This window comes from Drosophila guanche, unplaced genomic scaffold (assembly GCF_900245975.1).
Source record: "Drosophila guanche unplaced genomic scaffold, DGUA_6, whole genome shotgun sequence".
NCBI classification, from domain to species: domain Eukaryota; kingdom Metazoa; phylum Arthropoda; class Insecta; order Diptera; family Drosophilidae; genus Drosophila; species Drosophila guanche.
In genome coordinates this window covers 245,663-270,973 of record NW_022995763.1, presented here as the reverse complement: position 1 = coordinate 270,973, position 25,311 = coordinate 245,663, and the positions used below count along the sequence as shown (strand labels likewise).

The 25,311-nt window shown below is 49.4% G+C and overlaps 2 protein-coding genes across 9 annotated transcripts in view; one reads left to right on the top strand and one right to left on the bottom strand.

The window, feature by feature from the left end:
- Nucleotides 1-24,885, bottom strand: part of LOC117591027 — a 40,535-nt gene extending 15,650 nt beyond the window's left edge. For 3 of the 8 annotated variants that reach the window (XM_034284122.1, XM_034284114.1, XM_034284115.1), the window contains exons 1-7: nucleotides 24,741-24,884; nucleotides 23,919-24,024; nucleotides 23,309-23,851; nucleotides 21,992-22,893; nucleotides 21,806-21,909; nucleotides 12,378-12,487; nucleotides 11,917-12,082 (exon numbers count right to left, since the gene is read on the bottom strand). In XM_034284122.1, coding sequence (XP_034140013.1) covers nucleotides 11,917-12,082; nucleotides 12,378-12,487; nucleotides 21,806-21,909; nucleotides 21,992-22,893; nucleotides 23,309-23,851; nucleotides 23,919-24,024; nucleotides 24,741-24,811 — 2,002 coding nt within the window. In that variant the 5' untranslated portion in view covers nucleotides 24,812-24,884. Of the gene's footprint in view, nucleotides 1-11,916; nucleotides 12,083-12,377; nucleotides 12,488-20,854; nucleotides 20,999-21,805; nucleotides 21,910-21,991; nucleotides 22,894-23,308; nucleotides 23,852-23,918; nucleotides 24,025-24,740 lie in introns of those variants that run through there. The other 5 variants (XM_034284121.1, XM_034284117.1, XM_034284118.1 and 2 more) reach the window with 3 other exon arrangements.
- On the top strand, nucleotides 5,112-6,747 carry LOC117591028. The gene has a single exon (XM_034284123.1). It carries the CDS (start codon nucleotides 5,156-5,158, stop codon nucleotides 6,686-6,688), a length of 1,533 nt encoding a protein of 510 aa, XP_034140014.1. The 5' UTR covers nucleotides 5,112-5,155; the 3' UTR covers nucleotides 6,689-6,747.
- Nucleotides 24,886-25,311: the final 426 nt, after the last annotated feature.

Sequence of the window (25,311 nt, the reverse complement as noted above, 5' to 3'; positions counted from 1 at the left end):
TACTTGGATGTCAGTTAATTTTGGGATCGACAAAAGCTGCACATTGTCGGGGATCGTACAAGCCGAAGCCATCTCCAGTGGAGCAATCTGGGCAATCTGGGCAATCTGGGCAATCGATGGGCTACCCGCAGGAGCTGTTGGCTGTGGCAGCAAAAGCCAGAGAGAATAAGACAAAACTGACACTTCAGAATTCGGCATGTCCGGGCAAAGGCGACAAGGAAACGCATGGATGGGATGCCGTAGGATGCGCTATGGGCAAGTCCAACTCCAAGCCCAATTCGATGGATGAACGTGAAAAGTGCCACAAAAAGACAAAAACTTCTAAGAAACACAAAAATCCGGCATCAGGCGAAACGGGGCAGAAGTCTTTGCCTCAGACGAAGACCTCGGCTGCTGCTCAGCAGGGAGACAGCTGCAGCAAGAATGCTGCACATAAATACGAATGTCCGGGAGCAAGCGATACCGGACACTATCTGTTCGATGGCATGGGACGCGCCATTGGCAAGTGCCAGTGCCAGTGTCAGAGTGGCTCTCAGAAAAAGAGTGCCGGCAAAAAGGAGGACTCTGTGGCGAAGGACATTGGTGAAAGTCAATCCACATGTAGTGAAGAATCCAGCTATTACACTCCACGTTCCAGCGTTGGGGAAACCGCTGAGGTCCCACCACCACGACTGCGAGCGAAAAGCCAAAAGAGGCACCCAAATTGATTGATTGGGGACCAGATGCACACTTTGACGATCGTCCAATGCGGGTTGTGGGGGAGAGAGAGAGAGTTGTTGGAGAGCTGCTCTCTCTCTTTTTTGTGCAGTGCAGAATGCATTAGTTTTCGTTGTTAAAATTGTTGATTGTACATTACAGATGTAATAAAAACAGTTCTATGTGATATTCTGTGGAGGGAACTCTTGGGGGGGAGATACAGAAAAGACATCCAAAGAAGTATTACTTTTACGCTTACTGTACAATTTATTGTTGGACGAAGACGTAAGCAGGTAGCTGCAAAAGCAATGTAAAGCCCGAAAGCTCTCGGCCCTAATGCAAGCGAGAGAGAGAGAGCGCGCGACAGATCGAGGGAGCGAAAGAAGAATGAAAGCAACAATCGTGATAAGTATGTGAACAGAGCATGCGTATGTACAGTACGAGTGACTGCAGAGGTGCAGACCAGAACAGGCAGACAGGCGAGAGAGCGAGGCTGCGAGTATAGCGTGAGAGAGCGATTGAGAGAGAAATTAACCGTTGCATTGGTTGCTGCCGTGCGGGTGCTTATGCAAGCATAAATGCATTTGTTTGCAGGTAGCTGACAATTAGGTACAGTGGGCAGTGCAACTCAAAGTCAAGTCAAATATTTGGCAGCGTAACAAAATAAATATATATTATCAAATCTCGTCTATGATATACTCCAACTCTAACGCTCATTTAATTTTCACTGCTTTTTGCATCATTTCATCCACTGTGAAACGTAAACTTGCAGTTGATTGAAAGATAAATCCTGAAAAGAAAATTCATTCAAGTAAATACGAGTATTGCCTGCAAATTCGTGATTTCGCAAGCGACAAAAACTGTGACAGGCTCTTTCTTCTCTTTTTGGTTTTACTTTTTGTTGTTGTGGGAACTTGGCAAAGAGCTGACATACTTCTAAATATATGTACATACACATTAATATATGTATTGTAGTTGTAGTAGAGGTAACCAAGCGGACGACTGCGTGCTGTGTGTACTTTTGATGTTGAGATTCATGTCATCGCAGGTGGAATTCGGAATTGTTGTCTCTGACAATCGGGCGTGGGATCTGCTTCCACCATTCCCTTACCACTCTACGAGGATGTGCGAGACGGGATAATGTCTGTGAGTTGTCATGGTTGTCGTCTGGCATGTCTTCGGCCTTTCCACCTTCTGCCCTTGGGCGTCATAATCACTTTGCAACCTAATGCCAACACACAATGTATGGAATACATTCTGGTTTTGGTGTGTCAATTTGCGTGGCGTGGCTGGGAGCTTGTGCGTGTTGAAAACTTTTGCAAGGCAGCTGTGGCGGTTTTCGCTCTCCCTGTCCTGGCCTGGCCAGGCAAAATGAAGTGCTAAATAATGCTAAATGTGCGACAAAATGTGATTTGAGAGCAGATCAGGTGGCCCTTGGCGCCTGTACTCAGATCTCCCCACACCTCACCCTCACCATCATCCTCTCTCTGTATCTCTGTATCTCTGTATCTCTGTCCCTGTGAAAGCTCGTCAAAAAGGGTTCTTCTTGAAAAGCTGGGACTGCAATCGCGTCATCATTGAAAGGATACGTCACCCCTCGTCTTAGATTATTCTTTATATATCCATGTCCAGAACAGACCATCAGCCATCGTATGAAAACAAATTACTTTCGAGCGAGTAAGCTCACAGATGGGCTGTATGGGCAGGACTCTGGGTGAGGACTCTCTTTCTGAATGAATTTTGCGTGCGTCATTGCTTCAATTACAGCAACAGCAACAGCAACCAGGGAACAGGGAACAGGGCACAGGGAACAACTCTCGTATCAACAGCAATGAGCAACAGATTTTTGTGATTTCTTTAAGAGCAATTCGAAACCCATGCCCATGCTCCCACGATGATATGCGAGTTATGAATGGTATGGACTAGAACTAGACCCGGGACCACCCATTCCCAGTGAGGCGCTGCAATCGGAAATTGAAAGCTTCCGTCTCGAATGAGCAGCGATGGAGGCAACCACCAAGCTCTACACAATGTAAACATATGTACATACATAAATATGTAAACAGTGAGAGCGAAATCAAAGATATTCCATTCTGCTTCCTTTTTTTAGCGTACACCTAAAGAATAAATCTTACAAATAACAAAAATTTCCAATGAAAAATGTAAGAAATTTAAAACGAACGTTGTGGCACCATTCACCACGTAATTGTGAATGTGAATATGAATGTGAGTATGAATGTGAATAGGAATGTGAATATGAATGTTAATGAAGTTCGCTCTCTTTCGGAATGAGCAATTACATACACACATACATACATTTATGTACATGTGTACATTTTTATGTACAATTAATGTATTTCGCAGACCCAGGAGTCGAATGCCGAATGCCAATGGAATTGTAATTGGAATTGCAAATGGTGAAAAATATCTGCATACTCGTCCAATATGCATTGAGTTTCAGTCATCGAATGCAATTCGGACACTCAGAAATGGACTCCAACAACACAATTATTGCACATTCATTTACAGCGACGAAATGAATCACTTTCTTGTCCAAGGATTGGATGAATTTGAGGGAATAATTTGGTGTCAAGGGGAAAACACATGCACCCATTTGCAATGACTATGCCATCTTATGGGTGCTATTTCGCTCAGTGTATTTATATACATGTAGGTATGCGCCTGTGTGCGCCTACTCCACCCTAATCCGGCTTGTCGTGCAACCCCACAGCTCAGGGACTAAGTGAATGGAAGCGAAACTTTAATTGAAACGAACGTTTGGTGTGCGTTTTCGGGCTAAGTGATTGATTATGTCTTGTTTGCCAGACACGGACTATGCGAGTGCGAGTAGTAGTGCTGCATATACATAAACTATACATAAACTATACATAAATACATACATATGTACATAGCTAGTGCTCTGCCTGTTGGCATTTCCTGGCTGCTTGCAGACACAGAAGAAAGCCTGAAGTTCAAGTAGTTCTCTTGGAGAATCGCAAAATGCATCGAACTATTGCCGAACCGATTGCCTTGAAGATCGATTCCACGCACATTTTTCCACAACTGTTTGTTGTGTGGTGTAGCGGGTATCCTCTGGTCGTTATGTCCTTTATGGCGCACCTCCCTGTTATTGTTAGGTTGTAAGGTTGTTTCTGGGGCGTGGCAGCGCACACAAACGTGAGAAATTGGAAGGGCAACGCGACAGACACGTACATAAATATGTACATAGCTGGGACAGTGGGGTTGTGCGTAGTGGGGAGCAAGGGCTGGCCAGCGGCGCGCTACAACTCATTCAGAAAAAGGAAGCGAACAATAAAAGCGAACCGCGCGCGAAATCGAATCAATAATTTAATGCAGGTGCTGCTGCTGCTGCTGCTGCTGCCTCCGGATCTGGCAGCTCCTTATTCCCTTTCCAAACATTAGACCGCAGGCACTGAGGCACAACCCCCGGTCGGGTTGGGTTGGGTTGGGTCTGTCGGCAACTGCTTTTGTCATTTTGTCATTCGGTCGGCTTTGGACATTGCCAAGTTAACGCCACGTCGACACACGGACTCTGACTCTCACTCTGTCGTATATAATAATGTCTCAGCCATGGACTTGGCTTGCTTGCCGCTTGTTAGGAGCAGCAAAAGTGGCAGAAGGAGCAGCATGAGCCACTTTTCTCGATATCTGTTGCCAATAGCTTGGCAAAGACTAGCCCATGAAATATAATACAAACGATATTCTCGAGCACGTTATGTGCAGCCGAGTATTTTGGTTGCTTTTGCTGCTGGAACGGTAGCCAGAGCCATAAAGAATAAGAATAACACATTAAGAGTACAAATTGAATGGACAAAATGCAATTAAATGTTCGGTTTCTAAGCACAAAACAGGCTACAAAAAAACAGTTTAATTCGATTGAGGTATAACAAGCAATTAATAATTATTAAACGCATTATTTGTTCAGGATATTCACGCTGCCAGCAACCTAATTGTTGTCTTGGGAAAAGTGCATTGGAAAAGTAAATAAATTATGCTCAAATGCTGAAATGTTTCCAAGCTTCAGTGTTAATATTTCCACACTTGAAGACACTTCGATTACCTCTCTCTTGGGGCAAAACAAATGCCTGAAGAATGTTTTAATCTCAATAAAAATATAACAAACAGAAGCAGGCACTCTTTTCTGTGCTTTGTGTTTGAAACATTTCAATTGTGTAATGTCCCAAAAGTGTACCGATATGCATGGCCCATTGGTTGTCTGACAACCAGACAAGTCGGGCTCGTATCTCTGCTCTCTTCTACAAGTTGTCGAAACTTCGCCTCCAAAATGTCTAATTTTCCAAAGTGTGTTGTCGGTTCCTCGCTATCTTATCTTATGTGAGAATGCTCGAATGCTATTCGTTTGTTATCTGTCAGCAGGGGAGAGCCGGCAACGCTTAAGTTCTATGCCGAGTGGAGCATCGCTCCAGATGCCTATTGGATGGGCTCCAGAATGGTGTACAAGCTGCTGCGCGCCTGGCGTACGCCGCTGATCTGTGTGGCTGGGACGCTGGCCCTGCTCCTGGTCATTCAGCAGGTCAGCCGCAAGTCCCTGGCGGGCATAACCTCACAGGAGAAGCAGTGGAAGGGAGAGACTGCTGTACCCAAAGTGCATGTCGCTGTGGACTCCCCTGTGGACTACCCTGTGGACTACCCTGTGGACGCCCCAACGGATCTGGAGGCTATCCTTCGCGAGAACGGGAAGCATCACTGGGCACAAGGGTCACGACGCGGCCATCAGTGTGCGCCGTTTCCGCGCTACGAGGACTTTGTGTTCAAGAACCCGGACTTCCAGTGGGTGGTGGAGGGCAACCTGAGCTACTTCCTCTTTGGCGCCTACTACGACTGCAGGCCGGCGGCGCCCGAGGTGATGGTGCTGGCGATGGTGACCACCGTCAAGGGGCCACATCCGGAGGCCTACTGCCAGCTGTGGTACGCGGACGGTGGCCAGCCGGATCTGGTGCCCGTCAGCGACACCAAGGTGGGCTGGTACGATGCCTGGGGCAATGTGGCCGGCGTTGCCTATCCCACCATGCTCAGCTGCGTGGTGCCAGAGCCCGACATTCGTGTGCCGCAGCTGGTGTCGCTGGTCTTTGGCAGCCCCTGCGCCCCAGCTCGCAACGCGCTCGTCGTGGTCAATGCCGAAGTGTCGCAGCGACCCCGGCCACCGCCCAACACCCAGCAGCGACTGCGCACCGGCGTCTGTGTCAAATTTCTCGACTTCCCGGATCGCGACATGTCCGCCCGGATGGTGGAGTGGCTGGAGCTGCTGCGACTGCTGGGCGTCGAGCGGGTGGTGGCCTACGACATCGGGCAGCTCACCGCCAACACATCGCACACCCTGGCCCACTACTCGCAGGTGGACGGGCTGCTGCAGCTGCGGCAGCATCGCCTGCTGGCCGAGCTGCCGGACCACAGGGCTCTGCGCGCGTGCCTCACCGAGGTGCTCATGTACAACGACTGCCTGTACCGGAACATGTACGAGTTCGACTACTTGGGTGTGTTCGATGTGGACGAGGTCATCATGCCGCTGGGCGAGCTGCAGAGCTACCAGCAGCTGCTGCAGGAGCTGCAGCGATTCGACGTGAACTGCACTGCGCGCACGAGCTTCTGCTTCCGGAATGTGTACTTCCCCGAGGAGCTGGCGGCGGATCCTGCGCTGCCGCAGCACTTCTACATGCTGTCGCACGTGACACGTGTGGCCGAGCACTTGGATGCCAGATCGGCCATCAAGTGCCTGCACAGTCCGCTGTATGTGACCCTCACACACAATCACTTTCCCCTGCACTGGCGAGAGTCGTGCGGCCCCATGGATGTGCCCTTGCACTTCGGCCAGATGCAGCACTACCGTCACGTGGACGATCTGACAACGCTCACGCGTCCCACTCCGGTGCGGGATGATAATATCCTGCGCTTCCGGGAAAAGCTGCTGCGTAACTCCCTCGACATTCATCGCCGACTGGGCTGGACATAGGAGCCGGTGGCAGGGCACTCGCATATTGATTATATTTTAATTGCTTTTCGTATATTTAAGAGGCTTACATTTGTGTGTCGAGCTGCGTGCTACGCCCTGACCTGACCCGACCAGTCCGTGTGCCGTGTGCCGTGTAACCACGTGCCACGTGCCACCAGAGTGGGTGGTGTGGAGGTGTGGAGGTGTGGAGGTGCTGCCACGTCAGCAGTCCAATAATTGCTTATTGGCATTGTGTGACAAAAGTTCTGGTGAAAAGGCTGGCCCTTGTTCCGAAGGGGAACCGAAGAAGCCGCACAAAATGCATCCAAGGAGCAACCCAAACAAAAATCAAACTCAAATTCAAATTCATTTTTGAGGCCCAGAGAGGCCCGACAATTGATGCCAAATTACCTTCCCACATTCCGAGCTGCGAAAACTTTTCATTTTGTGCGAGCAAAGAAATTGAATTTCCCAGTCCTGCCCAGCCGCCCCCAGTGGTGCCTCCGCAGTGGTGCACCTTTGACAAATGCGAACAAACAAAATCAGGAATTTATGAAAGCTTGCTGCTGAGAGCTCGGTTTCTGGTCCTGCTGTTGCTTCTGGCTCGCACGAATGGAAATCTAGCTGCTGGCCCGGGCAGTGGCTGTGGCTGCAGTCGCCCTGCCCTCACTTTTTCATTAGAGTTGAGTGAAGCTCATAAAGATTAAAGTGCGAGCTGTGATGCAATTTTCATTGTTTAACCCCCCCCCATTGAAAATGTACGTGGAGCGTCCATGCGTGGCAATGGCAATGGCAATGGCAAACGGAATCGTGATTATGGCTGGGATTATTCACTTGGGCATTACGAGTACTCGTAAATGAATGCAAGCAAGCATCTCTGGCAGTTTCCCGCACAGCTTTAAAGGACTCTTTCTCCGTCTCACAGCGAGTGGCATCCTTTGGGTCACTCCCTGCCTTTTGCTTAGCTTTTAAAGTTTTTTGGTGTTGCAATTCGAGTGGCAGTTTGTGGGATAACTTTTAGCAAGCGTTGCAGGGGGCCAGAGCCCTCGGCTGGCCCTCAGGTAACTCTTCCGCAGGAACTCTTTGTGGTCTCTCCCATTCTTAATTAAAGGTATTGGAGCCAGAGCAGCCCAGAAGAAAACTTTAGCCAAAAGTGAAGGCAACAAATTGTACAACTCATATGAGGAATCCCTGAGAAGTCTGCACAACATTCCAATCCCAGTGAGTGTATGGGGAAATTTAATTTTCCAACTGCAACGAGCGGAGATATTTTGGACTTATTTTCTGCTCAAGCTCCTGGGTACTGGTAGCTGCTCCTTTGCCTTTTGTTTAATTAATTGTCTCTGGGCAAACAAAGTAAGGCCAAGGTGGGGCTGGCTGGTTGGCTGTTGGCCTTAATGGATAGCTCTATGCATTCACGAAATCCACGCAACACTAACCAGAAATTGAAATCATTTTTCACCAAACAAAATGAGAGACAAAATGCGTGCCAGGACATATTAAAATATTAAAATTGGCAGACAAAGAGATGGCCTAGCCCCGCGACACGAATACAATGGAGAGTGGAGTGGAGACGTGGCTCGGGGCACGGGGCACGGGGGACCAAAAACCGAGCTGACAAATGAACGTTAAAAGTGCGCGACAATTTTTGTCTGCCTTGCTGCCTCTCTGCCTCTTTTGCTCCTTTTCATGGAGGGGCTTTTGAATTTATTATGGCACGAATGACAATCGGGGCTGGGGTTTACAGTACAAAATGCCAAAGTGACAAATTGATGGCTGCCTTGGACGGGGGCCACCACAGGCCCCCTGCCAGACGTTGCCGCATGACTGTCTATTCTTGGGCAATATTCTCAAACAATTATCCCGCTAATAATGCATATTAAAATGTAAATGTCCGGCCAGGTACCACGGTATGCCAAATTTATGACCAGCCGAGATGACAGAGTCCTGAATAAGGCCACAGGCGCTGGTGGGAAATGAAGCCCTCAGATTATTGGCAGCCAGAGCCGTGCCCAAATTAATGTTTCTGCATTTCAACAGAGCTGTTAAAACCATGATAGGAAATAGGAGAACAAGTTATTGCTGATGAATGCTGTCATAATGCTTGTAGATATTGGGGGGACCAATCGGACTTACTTAAGAGCAGCTGCAGAAGTCGAGCGTGATAAGTTCTCAAAGAGAATAGATTAAAGCAGAGCGCAAAGAAAGAACGGCAAAGAGACAAGAGAGAGATGCAGAGAGAGAGAGAGAGATAGAGAGAAGCCCCGCCGCGAGAGTTGAAATCCGCTACCTGTCAGCATGCTGCTACAAAAACAAACATGCTTGATCGATGGCAGAGCTTTAAGCTCCGCTAGGCAGCAATGCGGGTGCAGTGTGTTTGTTTTTGTTTCGGCTGCGCGAGCACCAAAGCTTCTCATGCAAAACTGTATATCCGAGTTGTTGCAGAATTTGTGTTTGCATTTCAGCAACATTCAAACATAGCTTGTCGCAAATAAACAACAAAAACGCCATATACTTGTTGGGCTTAATTGCACTTAAGTCGCTGCCATTGCCACAGCATAAGCTCTGCCCATTAAATGCATCATTATTATTATCGTGTGTAACAAATAATGTAAATAAATTGCGTATTGATTTTGAATTGGTTTTGTTTTTTTTTTCATGTAGCAAAATAACAAATGTGCGGATAATTCTCGCTTTTAATTTGAAATCAGAGTTCATTAAATGTGCAATTTTTGCAGCGCAGTTTTTGTGCCTCATTCGGATGTCATTATCTACGCATTATCTACGCATCCTTTGGCAGGAATATCCTGGCATCCGCTAATGGCCCAACTTGGCAGCATCTTCGTGGCAGTCACGTGCCCATTTCTGGGGCAATAATTCGTGAGGAGCGGCGGAGAGCAGCGATCCCGTGAACCCCGTGACTTTTCAACTTGGACATGGACTTTGTCTCGGTCTTGGGCAGCGACATTTTGGTCCTTTTATGGCCTCTGTATATATTATTTCATAAATTTAATTGTCACGTACACACACACGCACACGGGGGGAGCATCTTTGGGCTTCGCATTTATTTGGGAATGGCGCCATAATACGTGTTTATAACTCGACTGCGCGATTCCGGCCATAAACGTGTTCAATGCACGCCTACGTGGGCAACGCACATAGAAATGTACATATGTACATACAAATGCCGCTATACTTCTGAGACGCTAAATGATTTATTTACTGTATTTATTTAATCTATTTTATGGCCGCCGAGAGCCCCTTTTCGGGCTTCAGGCAGCAGCTTTAAGGGAACTTTCTATTTGTACGAGTCGGTGGATATGCATCTGTGCATCAGCTGGAGTTATGGCTGGAGTTTTGTGTGTTCGCTTCAGTCAAGTCTTGAGGCCGTCTTGAGGGGGAGGCAGAAGTTTGCACAATGTTCACGTTCAGCGCATCGCTCTCGTGTACAGAACAACTGTGCGCCTGTCGTTGCTGAGCAGCACTTGCACTTGAATGTGACACGCATCAAATCACTTTTACCCGAGTGCACTTAATGTCGCTTCGAATGCTGCTCCCATTAATACGGCATGAGACGTGTGAGTGTGTCTGTGCCAGGCTTTGCAGCAGTCAGTCTTTGACAGTCGCTCAACTGAGCTGAGCTGCGTTCAGCTGCAAGTAAGGTCAAATAGTTGTATGGAAATCAGAGCTTGTCAGCTGCAAGTCACATAGCAATAAGCCCGTAAAAGTCAGTCAGCTGCAATGCCAGTGCAGTAGAGTTGCCATGCAGATCTCTGGTAATACTGCCATTAAAGGGTTTGCAGTTATTCTGCTGCTGCTCTACAGTTTGCTTCCGAAATGCTTCATCTCCGGCACTTCCATCAATTATGGAAGAGTGCGCTTTTTGACCGAGTTAATTGCATTATTTTGGACTACCAGCAGCTTCACTTAGCGATAATCAATTTGGCCAATGGCCACAGCCCAGAGCCCAAACTATAGCCGAGTACAGCGCTGCCTCAGAGCCAGAGTCGAGGCCGCCTTCGTGTACATTTCGGCACATTGTAATTAAAACGGACGCCAAACGGAATTGAGCGTTAAGCGCACCCAACATGACGACGGCTCCGAGAATGTCTGCCACCCCCCCAAAAGTTTCGCAATAAAAATCCCGTTAATAAACTTTGCATTTCAACGCACAAGCACACACACATACATATGGGAATTTGGCACACTGACTGACTGATAAATAATGTTAAGAAATGTTCATGGCTCTCTCTGCGTTCAGCATTTCGATTTTTTTGTTCTTCTTTCTATCATTTTTGTGTTTGTTTTTGTTTTTGGTTCTTTTCTTCATGTTTTTTTGGTTGTTTTGTTGTTGTGATTTTAATTAAATCGTTTGGCGAATGCGAAAAATAAGTAGAAGAGGAAAAAGCGCCGAGAAAGTGAAATGAAAACCGAATTGAAAGTTTATGTCAGCGACAAATGGCGCTGCTATCTCTCTCACTCTCTCTCACTTAGCGTGTGCTTTTGTGTGTGTCTGCGTAACCCGAACATCAAATATGTTTGAAGAACTTTATTATGCAAAATGCCAAACATTCTCCAACTTGTAGACGTCCCACTGTCCTGCTCCGCATCTGTTCATCTCTGTTATGTTCCGTTACGTTCCTCCTCTGTCCTCTTTCTTATTCCTCATGTCTCACACACTCCAGTCTCTGCTCTCTTCCCTCTTCTCTTTGCTGCCCAACTCTTTATGTGCGTGTGTGTATATTTCTGTGCGCGCAAATCTCATTTGAATTATAATGATGACGCCGCCAGCTCGGATAGGCGCACATATGTATGCTCTCTCTCACTCGCACTCACCCACATGCACACTACGAAAAAAAAAAACAAAAAAGAAGACCGAAGCAAAGTTTAAAAAAGTTTCGCCCTGTGATCGAGTCATAAGTACCCTGGAGAGGCCCAAATATCCAAAAACTTAACATCTAATTTTTGCACTTGCCACAAAATCTGGGCATCATTAACAAATTTGTGAATAATCATTTTGGAGTGCCATAAAAGCTCTCCTTTGTGTAGTAAAAGATGTGAGACAAGCTGCAGCTAATGGCCAAAGAAACCCGGAACGAATATGCCCCACTAGAGTGCCTTTGTGCGGGGTGTTCAAGAGCGGGGCACAGGACCAAGTGTTGCTCCATGCAAAAGTCTCATCGCATGGCAGTGTCAGTGGGCCGTGGCAGTGCCGCTTTTGGGTTATAATAAAATGTGCGCCTACATACCTGAACATGCCTGCGGCGGCAATGGGAATATTAACGTCGTGGAGCTCTTGCGTCGCGCCACCGCACAGCCGAGCGATTGGGGCTTGAAGCTACGCAGCTGCTGCATAAAATCGGAGCACTCCATTAGGGCCACGTCTGCGAAATGCAGGTCGCACAGGATCTGGTTCTGCAGGGGCGAATGAGGAGAAAGTGAAAGCAGGAGACAGATACGGGAGAGCCTTTTGCTCATCGCTAAATGATTTATTTGTGAGTTCATTTGGCTGAGATGAGACGAGTGTGTGTAATGTGAATTTTGATTAAGCCACTTGCCACTGTGCAGCACGCATGCAGTGGGGCTGTGGCAGCCGTGCATCATTTGCCACATAATGAGTTCACTTTTATGGCGAGCCCGAAATGAGCAACTGCATGCGAGATGAGATGGCACGAAGTGTGGGAGTGTGGAGCGTGGAGTGTGTACATACCTTGAACCTTCTGGCGCGCTTCTGGTTGGGTCCTGTGAGATTCAAGCCGCACGAGTTGCACCGCAGACACTCCTCATGGTAGTGGTTGTTGTCGTACAGCGGCGATGGCTCTGTAATGGCAACGAAATGGCAAATAGATCAAAACAGGAACTCGGCCGATACACATTCGCACAGCCGCAAATGCATTTCCACAAATCAATCAAATATGCCGTTACCGATACCGAATGGGGAATGCTGTTGGGGCATGGGGAAACCGTAGCCGTAACCGTAACCGTAACCGTAACCGAAAACCGTAACCAAAACCTCACACACATACACGAACATTGTTAGTCAGCGGCAAAATTTCAAAGCAAATATTGCCATTAATTTGCATATACATAACCCAAATATGCAGGAAGTAAGGATGGATGGATGGATGGATGGATGGATGGATGGATGCCTGGGGAAATCCGGCTGGAGTGTGCCGCTACGTCCGACACACACAATAGACTGCGGGAGCGACTCAATTACAAACGGAAATGAGTTTCTAATACAAGCAAATTGCAAAAGGATATCGCTGCCAGCCCACCACAGAGCCAGAGAGAGAGTGCCACAAAATTGTTGCTTGTTGAGTTGATGAATGGGCAAAAGATGCCTCAACCTCATGCCTCATGTACATCACAAGTAGGCAGAGAGTTTCTCTTTTGGCTACACTCTCAAAAACAAATTCAAATATTGGAAATAATCCCAGTTGAACGGATAAATCAATACAACAATTTATTGGCGCACATTTGAGGACTTGTTTCAAATCCAAAGAGCATTCAAACTGTGCTGTGTTCCACTTTACTGTGTGCTGGTTCTCTGGTGGTGTGGAGTCAGGGCTGGTCAGGGCAGTGGCAATCAAGTGACTGCCACCATAATGAGCATGTGTGCTCCGCGGGCTCTGCCCCTTTTTCGGGGTAGCGAGCGGAAATCATAATTAAATGAATCAGGCAACCGGAACATACATACATTATGAGAGCCAGCCAGCTGGCTGCGACAGGCGACACCCGGGATCAGCGTTGACCCAAAATGGAGAGTGTCCTGCTCTCTCCCCCACTCGACTGCACACTGGGCGTATGCGCACTTTGAGCTTATTTTGAGTCTCTTTTGAAGTGTTTTGCCTCTACATATGTCCAGCTGCCAGGCAGACTCACTCCACTCCACTTGAACCGTTTCTGGTCGAAACTTTGCGCATATTTTTGCATTAATGAACTCGACTGGGAGAGAGAGACTCTGACTCTGACAATGGCATGGCATTCCGCACCTAATTGGTCTGCCGGCACCAACTAAGGCAATGAATGTCCAGCCAGAAGGGGGCCACAAATGTGTGCCATGCATGGCCATAAAGTGCATCGAGTGCATTGCATTCGTGAGAGACTGAAATGCGCAACAGGAATGCCAACAGAAAAGTACTCGAAAGCAATGTCATGTCATGTCCAGCCAGCATGGAGTTCACTTCAGCTGCAAGCTGGCAATGGCAATGCCAGGGACAGGGTGGCGGGGCAACAACTGTTCTAATTTAATGGAACATCGTCATATTTACGCTGCTGGCGGAGCTGCCAGAAGCTGCAACAAAAATTTGACTAATTGAAAGACGACAAAATGCTGGTCGCTTGTTGTGGCATGCCACGGGGAGGGAGGGTTGAAAGAGCGCAATAACTAACGCTCGCAGCCAGCTGCACCTTTGGCTGTAGTTTTGTTTCTCTTTGTAGAATCTTTGGTCAAGGCTGGAGGAGCCAGAGCTGCTCCTTGTAGCATCAGCAGATCCCTTTCCCCCTCTCTCTCTCTCTTTCTCTCTCTGTGCAGCTCTGGGTTCCCTGCAATTTGCTTTTATGACAGCTGCCGCCGCAGGGCAACCTTGCATCTGCACTCTGGCGAAGGGCGGAATTCATGACTTTGATAAATTACCAACTAATGACCCAAAAGAATGGCAAACTTCAGGTTTTTAGTGCGGAAATCAAGCGTTAAGTTTCGCCTTCGCCCGCCTCTCGGGCGTTTTCTTTTTCTTTTCGTGAGGCTGGTCCAAAACAATGGCTGCTTAATGGCTCGTGATAGGCACTCTCGAGTTGGGTGGCTGGGGCTGGGGCTGGGGCTGGGGTTCGTGCCAATTGTCAGACAATGGCAGGCCAGCAGACACTTGCCACTGAAATGTTGGAGCTGGCCCAGAAGTGACTCCAAATGCAATTTGTTTAGCAGAGAACAAGTGGTGCTGGGGGGGCTGGGGGTGGCTTGGGGTTGGGTGCTGCACACTAACTTAATTGAGCGTAAATAATATTGGATGCCACACCGAAACGAGGAGGATGCTGGAGGGAAACCAACCAGGCAACCAGGCAACCCGGCAACGTGCCCTTTCAATGCACTTTCATTGAAATTATAGAGTGGAAGAGGTAACAGCAAAGGGGGGTGTGGATGGTAGGTGCACTGGCTTAGGGGTTGCAAGAACCACTGCCCCTGCCCCTGCCGGCGCAGGTCAACCCTTTGACGCAACTGTACCTGTAATTGTACCTCTCCATAAACAGCTGCCACACAACACTTTCAATACGCGTATAACCCATAATGAGTAGCAGGAATTGATTCCCTGTTCCGCCTTGTGGGAATCTCGCTTAATGAGAACTGAAATAACTCCTTTAGGCTGAACCTTTTGCTGCAACTGTACCACTGTACTGTACTGTGCAAGGGGGCAACTGGCTCCAACTATGATTTCTCAGGGACCTTCAAGGACTGCTGACAATGCCCCAAAGGCGGGGTGGCCATTATAAATGGTCAACTTTATCCAAAGACAAGGATCTTCAGTAAGCTGAAACCAGCGCCCCATCCCCAGCACTGCCTGTTTGTCAGTTGTTTGGTGACTGTTGGACTGTTGTTCAATTATCGCTGACAGTAAGCTGTCATTAGCCCGGCGGATAAGAGCCGGGACTCGAGGCCACAGCCTGTCACAGCCTTCAGTTTTGTCGTTGCTCCTCCCTCCACTCCTCTGCCACTCCGCTGCTGATTAGTGCAGTGCAATTAAATTGAAGCATATCATTTACGCAAATTGCTGTCCACAGCAACAGCCAGTCGCCCAGTTGCCCAGTTGCCCAGTTGTCCAGTTGGGACCCCAAAGTGCATGTCCTTTTGTGACGGGCAGCGTGGGTCATGTGGGTCATGTGGGTCACCGAGGCCAACGAGTGGAGCACCACTGACAGGGTGGCCAAGCAGAGTCATCGGCCCCGCCTTGGGTGTATTGTACGTGCGTATTTATGGGTCAACTGGGACCATAATCGACCCCGAGCATACACACACCCGAACCCTTGGTGCGCTTGGCTGCAGTGCCCTGCTGATGCTTGAATGACACGATAGCAAAAGGGCCGACCAAGGGGCCCAGAGCATTACTCCCGAATCATCAAAGTTTGCGGCATTGCATGACAGCAATCATCCTGCGCTCCTTCAAGCTACAAGCCCTCTGGACTCTGGACTCTGGACTGCATTATTCCATTGGCAAAAGTTAAAAAAAAAAAAATTAATTTAAAAAAAAATGTTTTAACTAAAAAAAAAATGTTTTAAAAAAACAGCCAAAAGAGAGAAACTAAAGCCAAATATAAAAATACAAAAAAATAAAAAATAATTTAAAAACAATTAACATAAAAAAAAAAATGTTAAAAAAAATTAACTAAAACCCAAATTTAAATTTAAAACAAATTTTTTAAATAAAACGACAAAAACTCGAAAAAAAAATTAAAATTTAAAAACTATAAACTCAAAATGTAAAAAAAAAGAGCCTCAGTGGCAAAGAGAGCGAGCGCGAAAATAATAGAAGACATGAGGGGCATGCCACATGAATTCGAAAGGCGGCACGTAAAATGTTTCTATTTTTTATTCGAACTTTTTGGGGCTTTTAATGGAATTAACGTGAGCGAAAATGTTTCGCTGCCGCTGACTAAATGCTCCGAAAGCCAGTGGGCAGCATCCCCATAAATCCTTGCCACATGTGCAGGCAACAAAAATATATTTCTGGGGCTACCATTCGATGGCAAATGGATTTGGGGCTCAGTGGACGCGCGGCAGGAGCTGTGATTAGTCCTTGGGAGGAGAGGGCACTTGTTGCATGGCTAAGAAAATAAAAGAAAAGGCGCAGGAGGAAAACGGAGAAGTGTGAATGCGCTGGCACATCGAACGGTGTGAGTGCTGTGAAATAGTTTCCAATTAAAGTTCAATTCTCCATCAAGTACTTATCAATGTGAAGCCTCTTGCCTGGGAGACATGAAGCAAGCTGCAAGTCGAATCCCCCGAACACGAATTAGACCCCGGCTAAACTTTCGCACCCCAGACGCCACTTAAGTGTCAGGAAGAGGGAGAGAGAGAGAGAGAATTGTGTGAATCTATTGCAGAAGCGAGGAGCTGCCCACCCACAGCCCACAGCCCACACCCCACAGCTGCTGCTCTAAGCCAGGCAATTTGCATAAAGAACTTTTGTTTGCCCAAGGAATACATATTTTAAAAAAGAAAGTAGAAAGTGGAAAGTGGAAAGTGGAAAGTGTGGAGTGTGTGGGGGTCGGTTCACATGTAGATTTTGTGGCCACATAAAAGGATGTGCCACAGGGGCAGCACAGGATGGGCAGAGCACGAAAGTGCAACAAAAGTTAACTCAGTTTTCGAAATGGTTTCGAGCGTGCAACCAACACACATGTTGGAGGAGTGGGGGCTACGGGTGTGCGTGTAAAATCCTTTTTACATATTTATTTTTTGCGAAGACGCACCGAAAATTGATCAAAAACTTTCCTCTTGCCCGAAGAAAGGAAATGCTGTGTGCTCCTTTTTGTTTCTTCTTTTATACTTTTTTTGTATTTTATTTATTTATTTTTTTTTTGCAGGCACTTGCGTGTCGAGTCTATTAGCAGCCCCCCGCACACCTGAGCAGCAGCAGCAGCAGCAGCAGCATGGAGTCAAGGTGAGTCAGGGCTTTGATCCTGGTCGTGGTACCTGGTCCGGGACATTTAATGGCCAGCAATCTCTGCCATTCACTCACATCCTCGCTCAATCAATGTCAGCTGTAAGGCCCCACCCCCGCCACCACACAGCCAAGTGTCCTGTCTCCTAGTCCTGCTCCGCTGTAATGCTGTGCGTGTCCGTGTCCGTGTCCGTGTGTCCGTGTGTCCGTGTGTAGGCAACTTTTGCCCCCATTCTGTTGGCTGTCTGCGTCTTCGTTTTCGTTTTCGTCATGCTGCTGCTGCCAGCCTCCATCCTGTCTCTGTCTCAGTTCCTGTCCCTGTCCCTGTCTTCGTGCTCGTTCTCGTCCTTGTTCTCTGCGTCTGCGTCTGCGTCTGCGTCTCCTCCCCACTCCCTGTTGTAGTTAAATCATTTGGAATTTTATTGAGTAAACTGTTTTGTAATTATTTTCATCTGATGCCACGTCATGCTCCCGTCACAGTGCCAGTTACAGTCCCTGTCCCTTGCCACAGCGCGCCCCGCTGCCGCACCGCCCTTTGCCGGCGTCAGAATCGTTTGTCTGCTCCAATTAGCAAGGCGACAACATGTTGCGGTCCACCTATTAGACCCCCCAACCCATCGGGCCCTTCCCAGATTTGCTGACAGGCTTCGGCCCCACCCCGCCATCGATTCGACGCTGGAAATTTGGTTGTTGTTTCAGCTCTGAAACGGTTCTCGCACGTAATCAGCCATGAAGGCAGCCGTGAAGGGAGCCACTGCGGAGGCACCTGAGTTTTATTTAATCTCTCCATCAACCCCTCAAAAGTCAGCTTAAGTCTCTCAAAACATTTCCATACGGCAAGCCAATAGTTTTGTCGCGTTGATCCCCCAAAATCCGCCAACCTCAAAGATGAACGGAGCAGCCTCCCACCAGCAGAAAGTACCCAAAACTGAGTCAAAATATATTCTGTAATCGCGTGATCCTGATCCGCACTGTCAGCCCCCATTCTTCTGCGTACAAAGGGGGCAAAGGCAAAGGCAAAGGCTAAGGGAGTGCCCTGTGCCGCCTCAAGGGCGATCGAAGAGTGACTGCTTGCTCTGGTTAATGGTTCAGGTGATTTTCTATTGTCCTCGCCGTTGTTCCCGCTGGACGGCATGTTTAATCCAAATTACTAAAATACACAGACAGAACACACATGTGTGTGTGTTTGCTGTATTTTAATGAATCTACGAGTCGAACGGTGCGGCGGCGGTGGCGTTAATTGAGCCAAAGTCAAACATTCAGTCTGGTCGTGGCCGAAACTAACCCACCAACCAGTGGACCTCTCACTGTCAGTCAGTCAGGCCCACACACCCCGTTCCATTACTTCAATTAGTGCAAGGTTTTTCCCTATTCTTTTCTTTTATTTTCTTTTATTTTCGCTGCTTTTCTTTTCTGGCTTGACTTTTCCTTTGCGTGCTGCGCCAGTTGTGTGTTAATTTGATTTTATGGATATTGCCGCAAGGAGAATGCCGTGAAAATTACACACAGCGATTGCATGTGAGCACAGACCGACCGACAGAGATTTACGAGCGGGTTATATATGATATATGTATGTAGGATACGCCAGTGCCAATTATATCAATCAGTTATTGATGGGGTTTCGCATTCGAATTGGAGTTATTATGACTTGATTCCAGTTTGGCATCATTTGAGCCAAACTGCCACTCAAAGTAATATTTATGGGTTCATTCTTTTTGGTATTTTGATCTTACACTCGCCCAATTAGCGCCTGGACTCTGAGTGTAACTTCTTGAGAGTTGAACTGCCAGAGATATTGCTTCTGCTGCGAGCTGACGTACAACGGTGCGTATGATTCACGGCCAGCAATTTGCTTACACAATGGACAATGGACAATCGACCAATCGACCATCTTGTCTTTGGCAAATAAACGCGAGCCATTACCACGGAAACTAAACTGCTGTCTCAATATTATTATTATTATTATTATTATGGCCCTGGCCCTGGCCCTGGCCCTGTTTCTGTGCTGTGTCCTCCTGCTGTTGTCCTCAGTTTATGTGCTCCTTGTTATTTTTGGCCACTTTTTATGCGACACTCAAGCTGCCTGCTCCCCTCCCTCATTCCGTTTGCCTGTCAAAGAATTCAACGGCCCCACCGAGAGGCCAAGCAAAGTGACAGCTGTTAATGGCATTAGACATTTGTGCGGCTGCCACGCCTCCCGCTGCTGCTGCTGCTGCTGCTGCTGGCATTCAGTCAGGTAAAGTCCATCATCAATGGTTTGATTGAAACAACAAGCGAATGTGACATATGGATACCCTTGAAGGGGCTTTCATTCAGGGTGAATATTCTCCATTTTATTTGCCTGCGATTTCTGTTTATGGTCGCTGCTGTTGGCGTCACAGCAATTTGCATTTTATGGCCAGAAATGATTTGAAAACTTTCGAACCTGCCAGCCAGCTGCTGCTAATTCATTCGACAACGAACTCTTTTATGAGCTGCACAAGGGCTCCTCAACAGAGAGGAGAGCGAGAGTGGAAGCCAGGGACGACGATTGCTCAGTCCAAGCATCCATCAGCTGCGACACTCATTCACTCAGCAATCAATCAAATTAGCTAGAGCCTTTGCCTTTAGCTCCAAGCTCCAGAAGTTGGGAAATGCCATTTGGGATTAGAAAACATTTGGTTATGCTTGGGCCACACTTTGTCAATTGTCGAGCAGCAATCGGTGACCCACTTGCTGTTCATTCGATCCTGTTCATAAAAGTGTTTCCCCTTTTTGCTGGCGGAAATTCGTTTGTCTCTTCTGGCCCCACTCTCGTTTGTGTATCGTAAAAGTGCAATTATAAAAATGAAGGTAATCGATGTCGGCCCAGATGGCTGGCTGGCGGCTTCCTATTCTGCGTGTCTCCTGCGTTCGTCCTCTATCGTTTGCCTAATGGATTGTTTGTCTGTCCAAATTAGTCTGAGCAATCCATCTTCGCATGGACAGCTTTGACTTAAAGCAGTCGAGTGGCAGCAGACACAACGTTCAAGATATTCATATTTTCCCCAAAGTTAACTTGCCGCCCATTGCTGATTGGGGGCAGCCTGATCTGCTCTCTAATTACTAGATGTTGTGGCAAGTACTGCTACGCCCCACACTCAGTTTTGGCCCTGACTCTGACACTTTCTGTGTCTGTCTGTCTGGCAACAGGTTCAATCAACATGTTCCATCTATCACTGTGCCTGCCCCCAGCTACCGCAGTGTCCATTGGCGCAACTTGGCAGCCGCGAAAAGGATACTTGTTGCACCCGCAAGTGGGTCTGGGTCTGGGTCTGGGTCCTGTTTGGGCTTGTCATTGTTGGCTGTCATACAGGACTCCATTCGCAGCTCATTCATAACAGACAAGAGAGCGGGATGTAAAGAGAGAGAGAGAGAGAGAGAGCAGGAGGACATTGACATTGCACTCTCATTCATTAAAGTTTTAGTGTGCGTTGTGCGTTGGATGGGAGATGGGAGATGGGACGCATGTCATGGAATGGTTATGGAGTGGAATAATTTATATACAAACCGCTGCGACTGCATTTGCTGCTGCTGCTGGCACTGCTGCTCGACGGCTGGCGACGGCCGCTGCGCAGCGACGCAACGCCGTCGCTGCCAACGTCAACGTACTGGGCCACGTCGCTGCCGTTTGCTCTCTCACGGAGAAGCTGCACTCGAGCTGGCGCTCAAACAGCAGCCAAAGAACAACAAAATTTCACTGCACACACCGCAAAAAAATGTGTAAAAATATTTTTGTATTGTATATACACGCACACAGTGGCACACGGCACACACACGCACACACACGCACACACACACAGACGGGCTGTGGAGCGAGCGAACGACCAGGCGATAAGAGCGCGAACAGCGAGGCGGAGCGGAGCGGGCCAGAGAGCGGCTGCAGCGACAAAGTTCTTATTTGTATTTACAGTTTACGATGGGCAAACTCTGACGGGAAAAGGGGATAACTGGCCTGTGGCATGGATGCCGGCACGGACTCGGACTCGAACTCGAACTCGGAGCGCGAGGAACTCGAACGGAGTGCTGGTGTGCGGACTCTCTCTGCCTGATGCTTGTGGCACGTTTGCGTCTTCAACAGCAACTGATGGCAGAGCAGGAAAAGGAACAGAGAACGGAGAACGGATAACGGAATGGCCAGGCGCCGCCATTAACATGGCATCCCTCTCTCTCTCTCTCTCTCTCTCTGTCTCTCTCTCTCTGCCCTGCTGAGCCCCTCCTTGACCGAGTAACGTTGCCCGCACACAGATTGGCAGCACCGCGCGACGCAGAGAAACAGCTGTTGGGGCTGCCACGCCAGCTGCTGGAAGCTGACACCAAAGCTTTTGTTAAAGTCGAGCTTTTGGGCGCCAGTTCATCCACCAGCCGGCAGGACGCGCACACGCAGGACACTCGCAAACGAAACGCGGCACTTTTTGAATTTGGAAAATGGCAAATGGCAAATGGCAAATGGGTGACTTACCCGTCTGTGTGCTGGAGTCAAAAAAAGTGCTGGTGGTCTCCACGGTCATGGTGCCGATGGTGCCGTCAATGATCTGTGCCGATGAATCGCGGCGTCCGCGATAGCTGTCGGGGTAAGGGCGAAAGAGATAGTCAGTCAGTGGGCAGCAGATGGAAATGCGAATGGAATGGAATGGGAAACACCCACCGGCAGACATCGTCGCTCTGGGAGCTCTGGCGCCGAAAGTTGCGGCAGCGGATCATCTCCTCCGTGGTGGACTGACGCCGAAAGCCGCGAGCAATGAGAATCTCCTCCGTGGTGGACTGGCGCCGGATGGCGGGTCGCTGGCTCTGCTCCACCGTCGGCAGCGGCGGTGGACGCGAGCAGGGACTGGGGTCCCGCGACGAGCCGCAGCTGTTGGACTCGGGCGAGTGGCGGGCCGCCGAGCTGCTCTGGCGGCGCAGCGTGTGCCGTCGCGGGCTGCCGTCTCGCTCGTGTGTGCGGTCGGGCGAGAGATGGGTGCGCGAGTCGCGACGACCGCCGCGCGAGGCGCTGTCCGGGGAGAGGGAGTCGCGGCGCGAGGCGCGTCGCTCGCAGTCCTCGGGCGGGTCCGGGCTGAGGGCCGGCTGGGAGCCGCGGCGACTGCCGCCGGGCAGGACGCTCTCGTCGAAGGCCGTGGCCTGCCGCTGCAGGCGGTTCATGCGCGGCGCGCGCTCCGGGCTGTGGCCCGCCTTCGAGTCGCGCCGGTTGACGCGGCCGCACTGCGTGGTGGAGTCGCGGCGACTCTTGGGTGCCGTCGGGCTAGTGGCCGGCGGCGTCACCGAGCTGGTGATGATGGTGGGCGGCGGCAGGGCCTGGCACGCGGAGTCCACCTGCTGATGGTACTGGATTAGTGGCACGGAGACGGAGTCGGAGTGACAGGAGCCGGCGGAGCTGGTGGAGGGGCGCTGCTCCTGCCGGAAGTTGGGGAATTCCGGGGCGGCGAGCGAGTCCCGCTTCTTGGTCACCTGGTACTTGGGTGGCGGTGGCGGCGTTGTCACGCGGCCGGCGACATTGCTGTCCCGCCGGCTGCTCGACAGGTAGCTCTCCCCGGATCCGCGGCGCGAGGCCTGCGTTCCCAGGCAGAAGCGAGGAATGCGGGATGGAGAGAGTGAGAGAGAGAGAGAGAGAGAGAGAAGAGTGGCATGCTTCGGGTTAAGGTCAAAGGACAATTGGCAGTGTGGAAGGGTTTGCGGAAGTGAATTGTCCGGCTGTCCTCAGTGGATTCTGTCCAGAAACAACACACAAAAAGTACAGTCAATTCAAGAGCTGATGCCAAATGGCAGTGGCACAGCTGTCAGCAGAATAGTGGGCCCTAAAGAAGTACAGTCACGTCAAAGGAGTGCATTCACAGCTGCATCTCTTTCACATTCATGCAACTACTGTCTGCCCCATCCCATCAGAGGAGGGGAGGAGGTACAGCCACGTCGGGATAGTCATGTCCTTGCAGCTTTGTTGCGCTGCAGGTCAAAGGGTGCAACTCACGCTCTTAGTAGCAGTTTCGACGACAACCACATTCACGGATATGTGGCTCGGTGGCGGTTCCTCAACTGCGGCGCTCTCGCGCCTGTTCCAGTGCTTGACGAACTCGGCCGTGTTGGAATCGCGCCGGGATCTGATGCTGCGTATGCCGGAATCGGCGCTCGACTCGCGACGCTTGCGTGGGGCAATGTAGGTGATATTGCCGCCACTCGAGCTGCAACCAGCCCCAGCACCACCAGCACCAGTGCTCGCATCTGTCGTCGATGTGCGCCAGGGCAGGCTGCGGGCGAGATCGGCAAGAGTTTCGCGCCGATTCAGCTGTGCCTTGTTGTTGCGCGCCTGCTGCTGGGCCTGCTGCTGCTGCTGCTGTTGGGTCTGCTGCTTGGTGCCGCCGCTCCACTCGCGCAGAATGTCAGTAAGCTGCGCCAGGGAGCTGCGCCTCCGCCGCTGCAGACCTGGCGGTGGCGAAGTGCTCGGCGGGGTTGTGATCTGGGCGGCGGAGTCGCGACGTCCGCCTAAACGTTGCCGGATCGTTGACTCCTCCAGCTGGCAAGGGACAAAGCGGGATTAGCAGTCCGATGGGCAACCATTGTGGCCTTCTGTCCCCACTCACCTGCTCGCGGACGAGGTCGTCCCAGCCGTTGCCACCTGACCACACCAGACCCACCTGGTGGGACATGATGGGCAGGTTGCACACAAAGCACACCGCTGTCATAGTCCTGCAACGAGACGAGCACACACTCAGCACGCAATGCACACATGTTGCTACACGGATATCTAGTTCAGGCGGATGCAGTTAGTGGGTGGACATGTGTGTGTGTGGGTTTATAAGTGCAGATCCTCCTCGGCCACAGGATGGATGGGCAGGATGGATGGTGGTGCAGTAGAGATCGGAGTGCAAAAGGATGCGCTGTGTGATGCGCTTGTGGAGGGGGTTGCCAGTGGACTGACTTGACCAGCAGAAGCAACAGCTGAAAGCTGCCTCGGTGTCTAGCCGCGAGCTTCAGCTATGCTATAAATAAGTGCTCCAGCTCCAAGCTCAGCCCTCAAGGTTGACAGCTCAAAGTTCAAGTTGAAGGCTGTGCGCGTAAAGCTTTCAAGCGTGAGCTTTTAGCTGTCAGCGCGGAGCTTTCGCACATTTTATTTACAAAGTCACATGCAATGCAGGTAAAGCTAGAGGTTGAGGTGGCGGAAAAGGTTAAGCTGTGTGCGAGCCTAGGCAGAACTTTCGCAAAAGTTCCCCACGGCTGTGCGCTGCTTTGTGTTGTGCTGTGTGCTGTGTGCTGTGTGCTGTGTGGTGAGTTTGGGTGTGTTGGTTATGGCAGAGGAAGCAAGAAGCAAGTTTATAGATGGAGGATAGCAAATGGATAGCAAATGGATAGAGTGAATCTTGTTTTTGTTTCATTTTCTTGCTGTGAGGAGAAATGTTGCTAACTTCTTGCGGATGGCCACGCAGCCGCTGCTGCTGGGCTGATCCATGGACCTGTAATGCCGAAGTTTTGACATGGCGCATGGCGTTATGTGTCTGCAGCCGCAGATCCTTTGCAAGTCAGCGATATCCTTGGGCTTGGCTGGTTACTCCTCCCTGGGTCTCTCAGCTGCGTCTTCTAGCGGCGTTTGCGATAGATTTTTCTGTTGCTTTTTAGGTTTGTTTTTCTTTGCAACACTGCAAGCATGTTTGCTGCCTTCGCTTTGCAACACTGTAAATATGCTTGAGGGGTTTGGCACTCGAAAAGTTTACTTTGTCATCGGATCGGAAGGGGTTTTGGTTTTTAGGTTTTTAGGTTTGTTGATTTTTTCTTTTTGGGGGGCCGGGCCGTATGTGCTGTGAGTTGTACAATTAACACTAAAAACGTTACTGGTATTTAACGGTATTTAACTGTATTTAACGGTATTTTGTAACTGTAAGTTTGGTTTTTGGTAAGTTGATTTGGTGGTTGATCGGATCGTTAATTGGTTTTTGGTTACTTAATGTGGGGCTGTGGATTGGGGGGGGGTTTGTTGGT

Excerpts from the sequence above, each read along its gene's own strand:
- LOC117591028 (XM_034284123.1), top strand. The coding sequence starts at position 5,156 with ATGGGCTCCAGAATGGTGTACAAGCTGCTGCGCGCCTGGCGTACGCCG.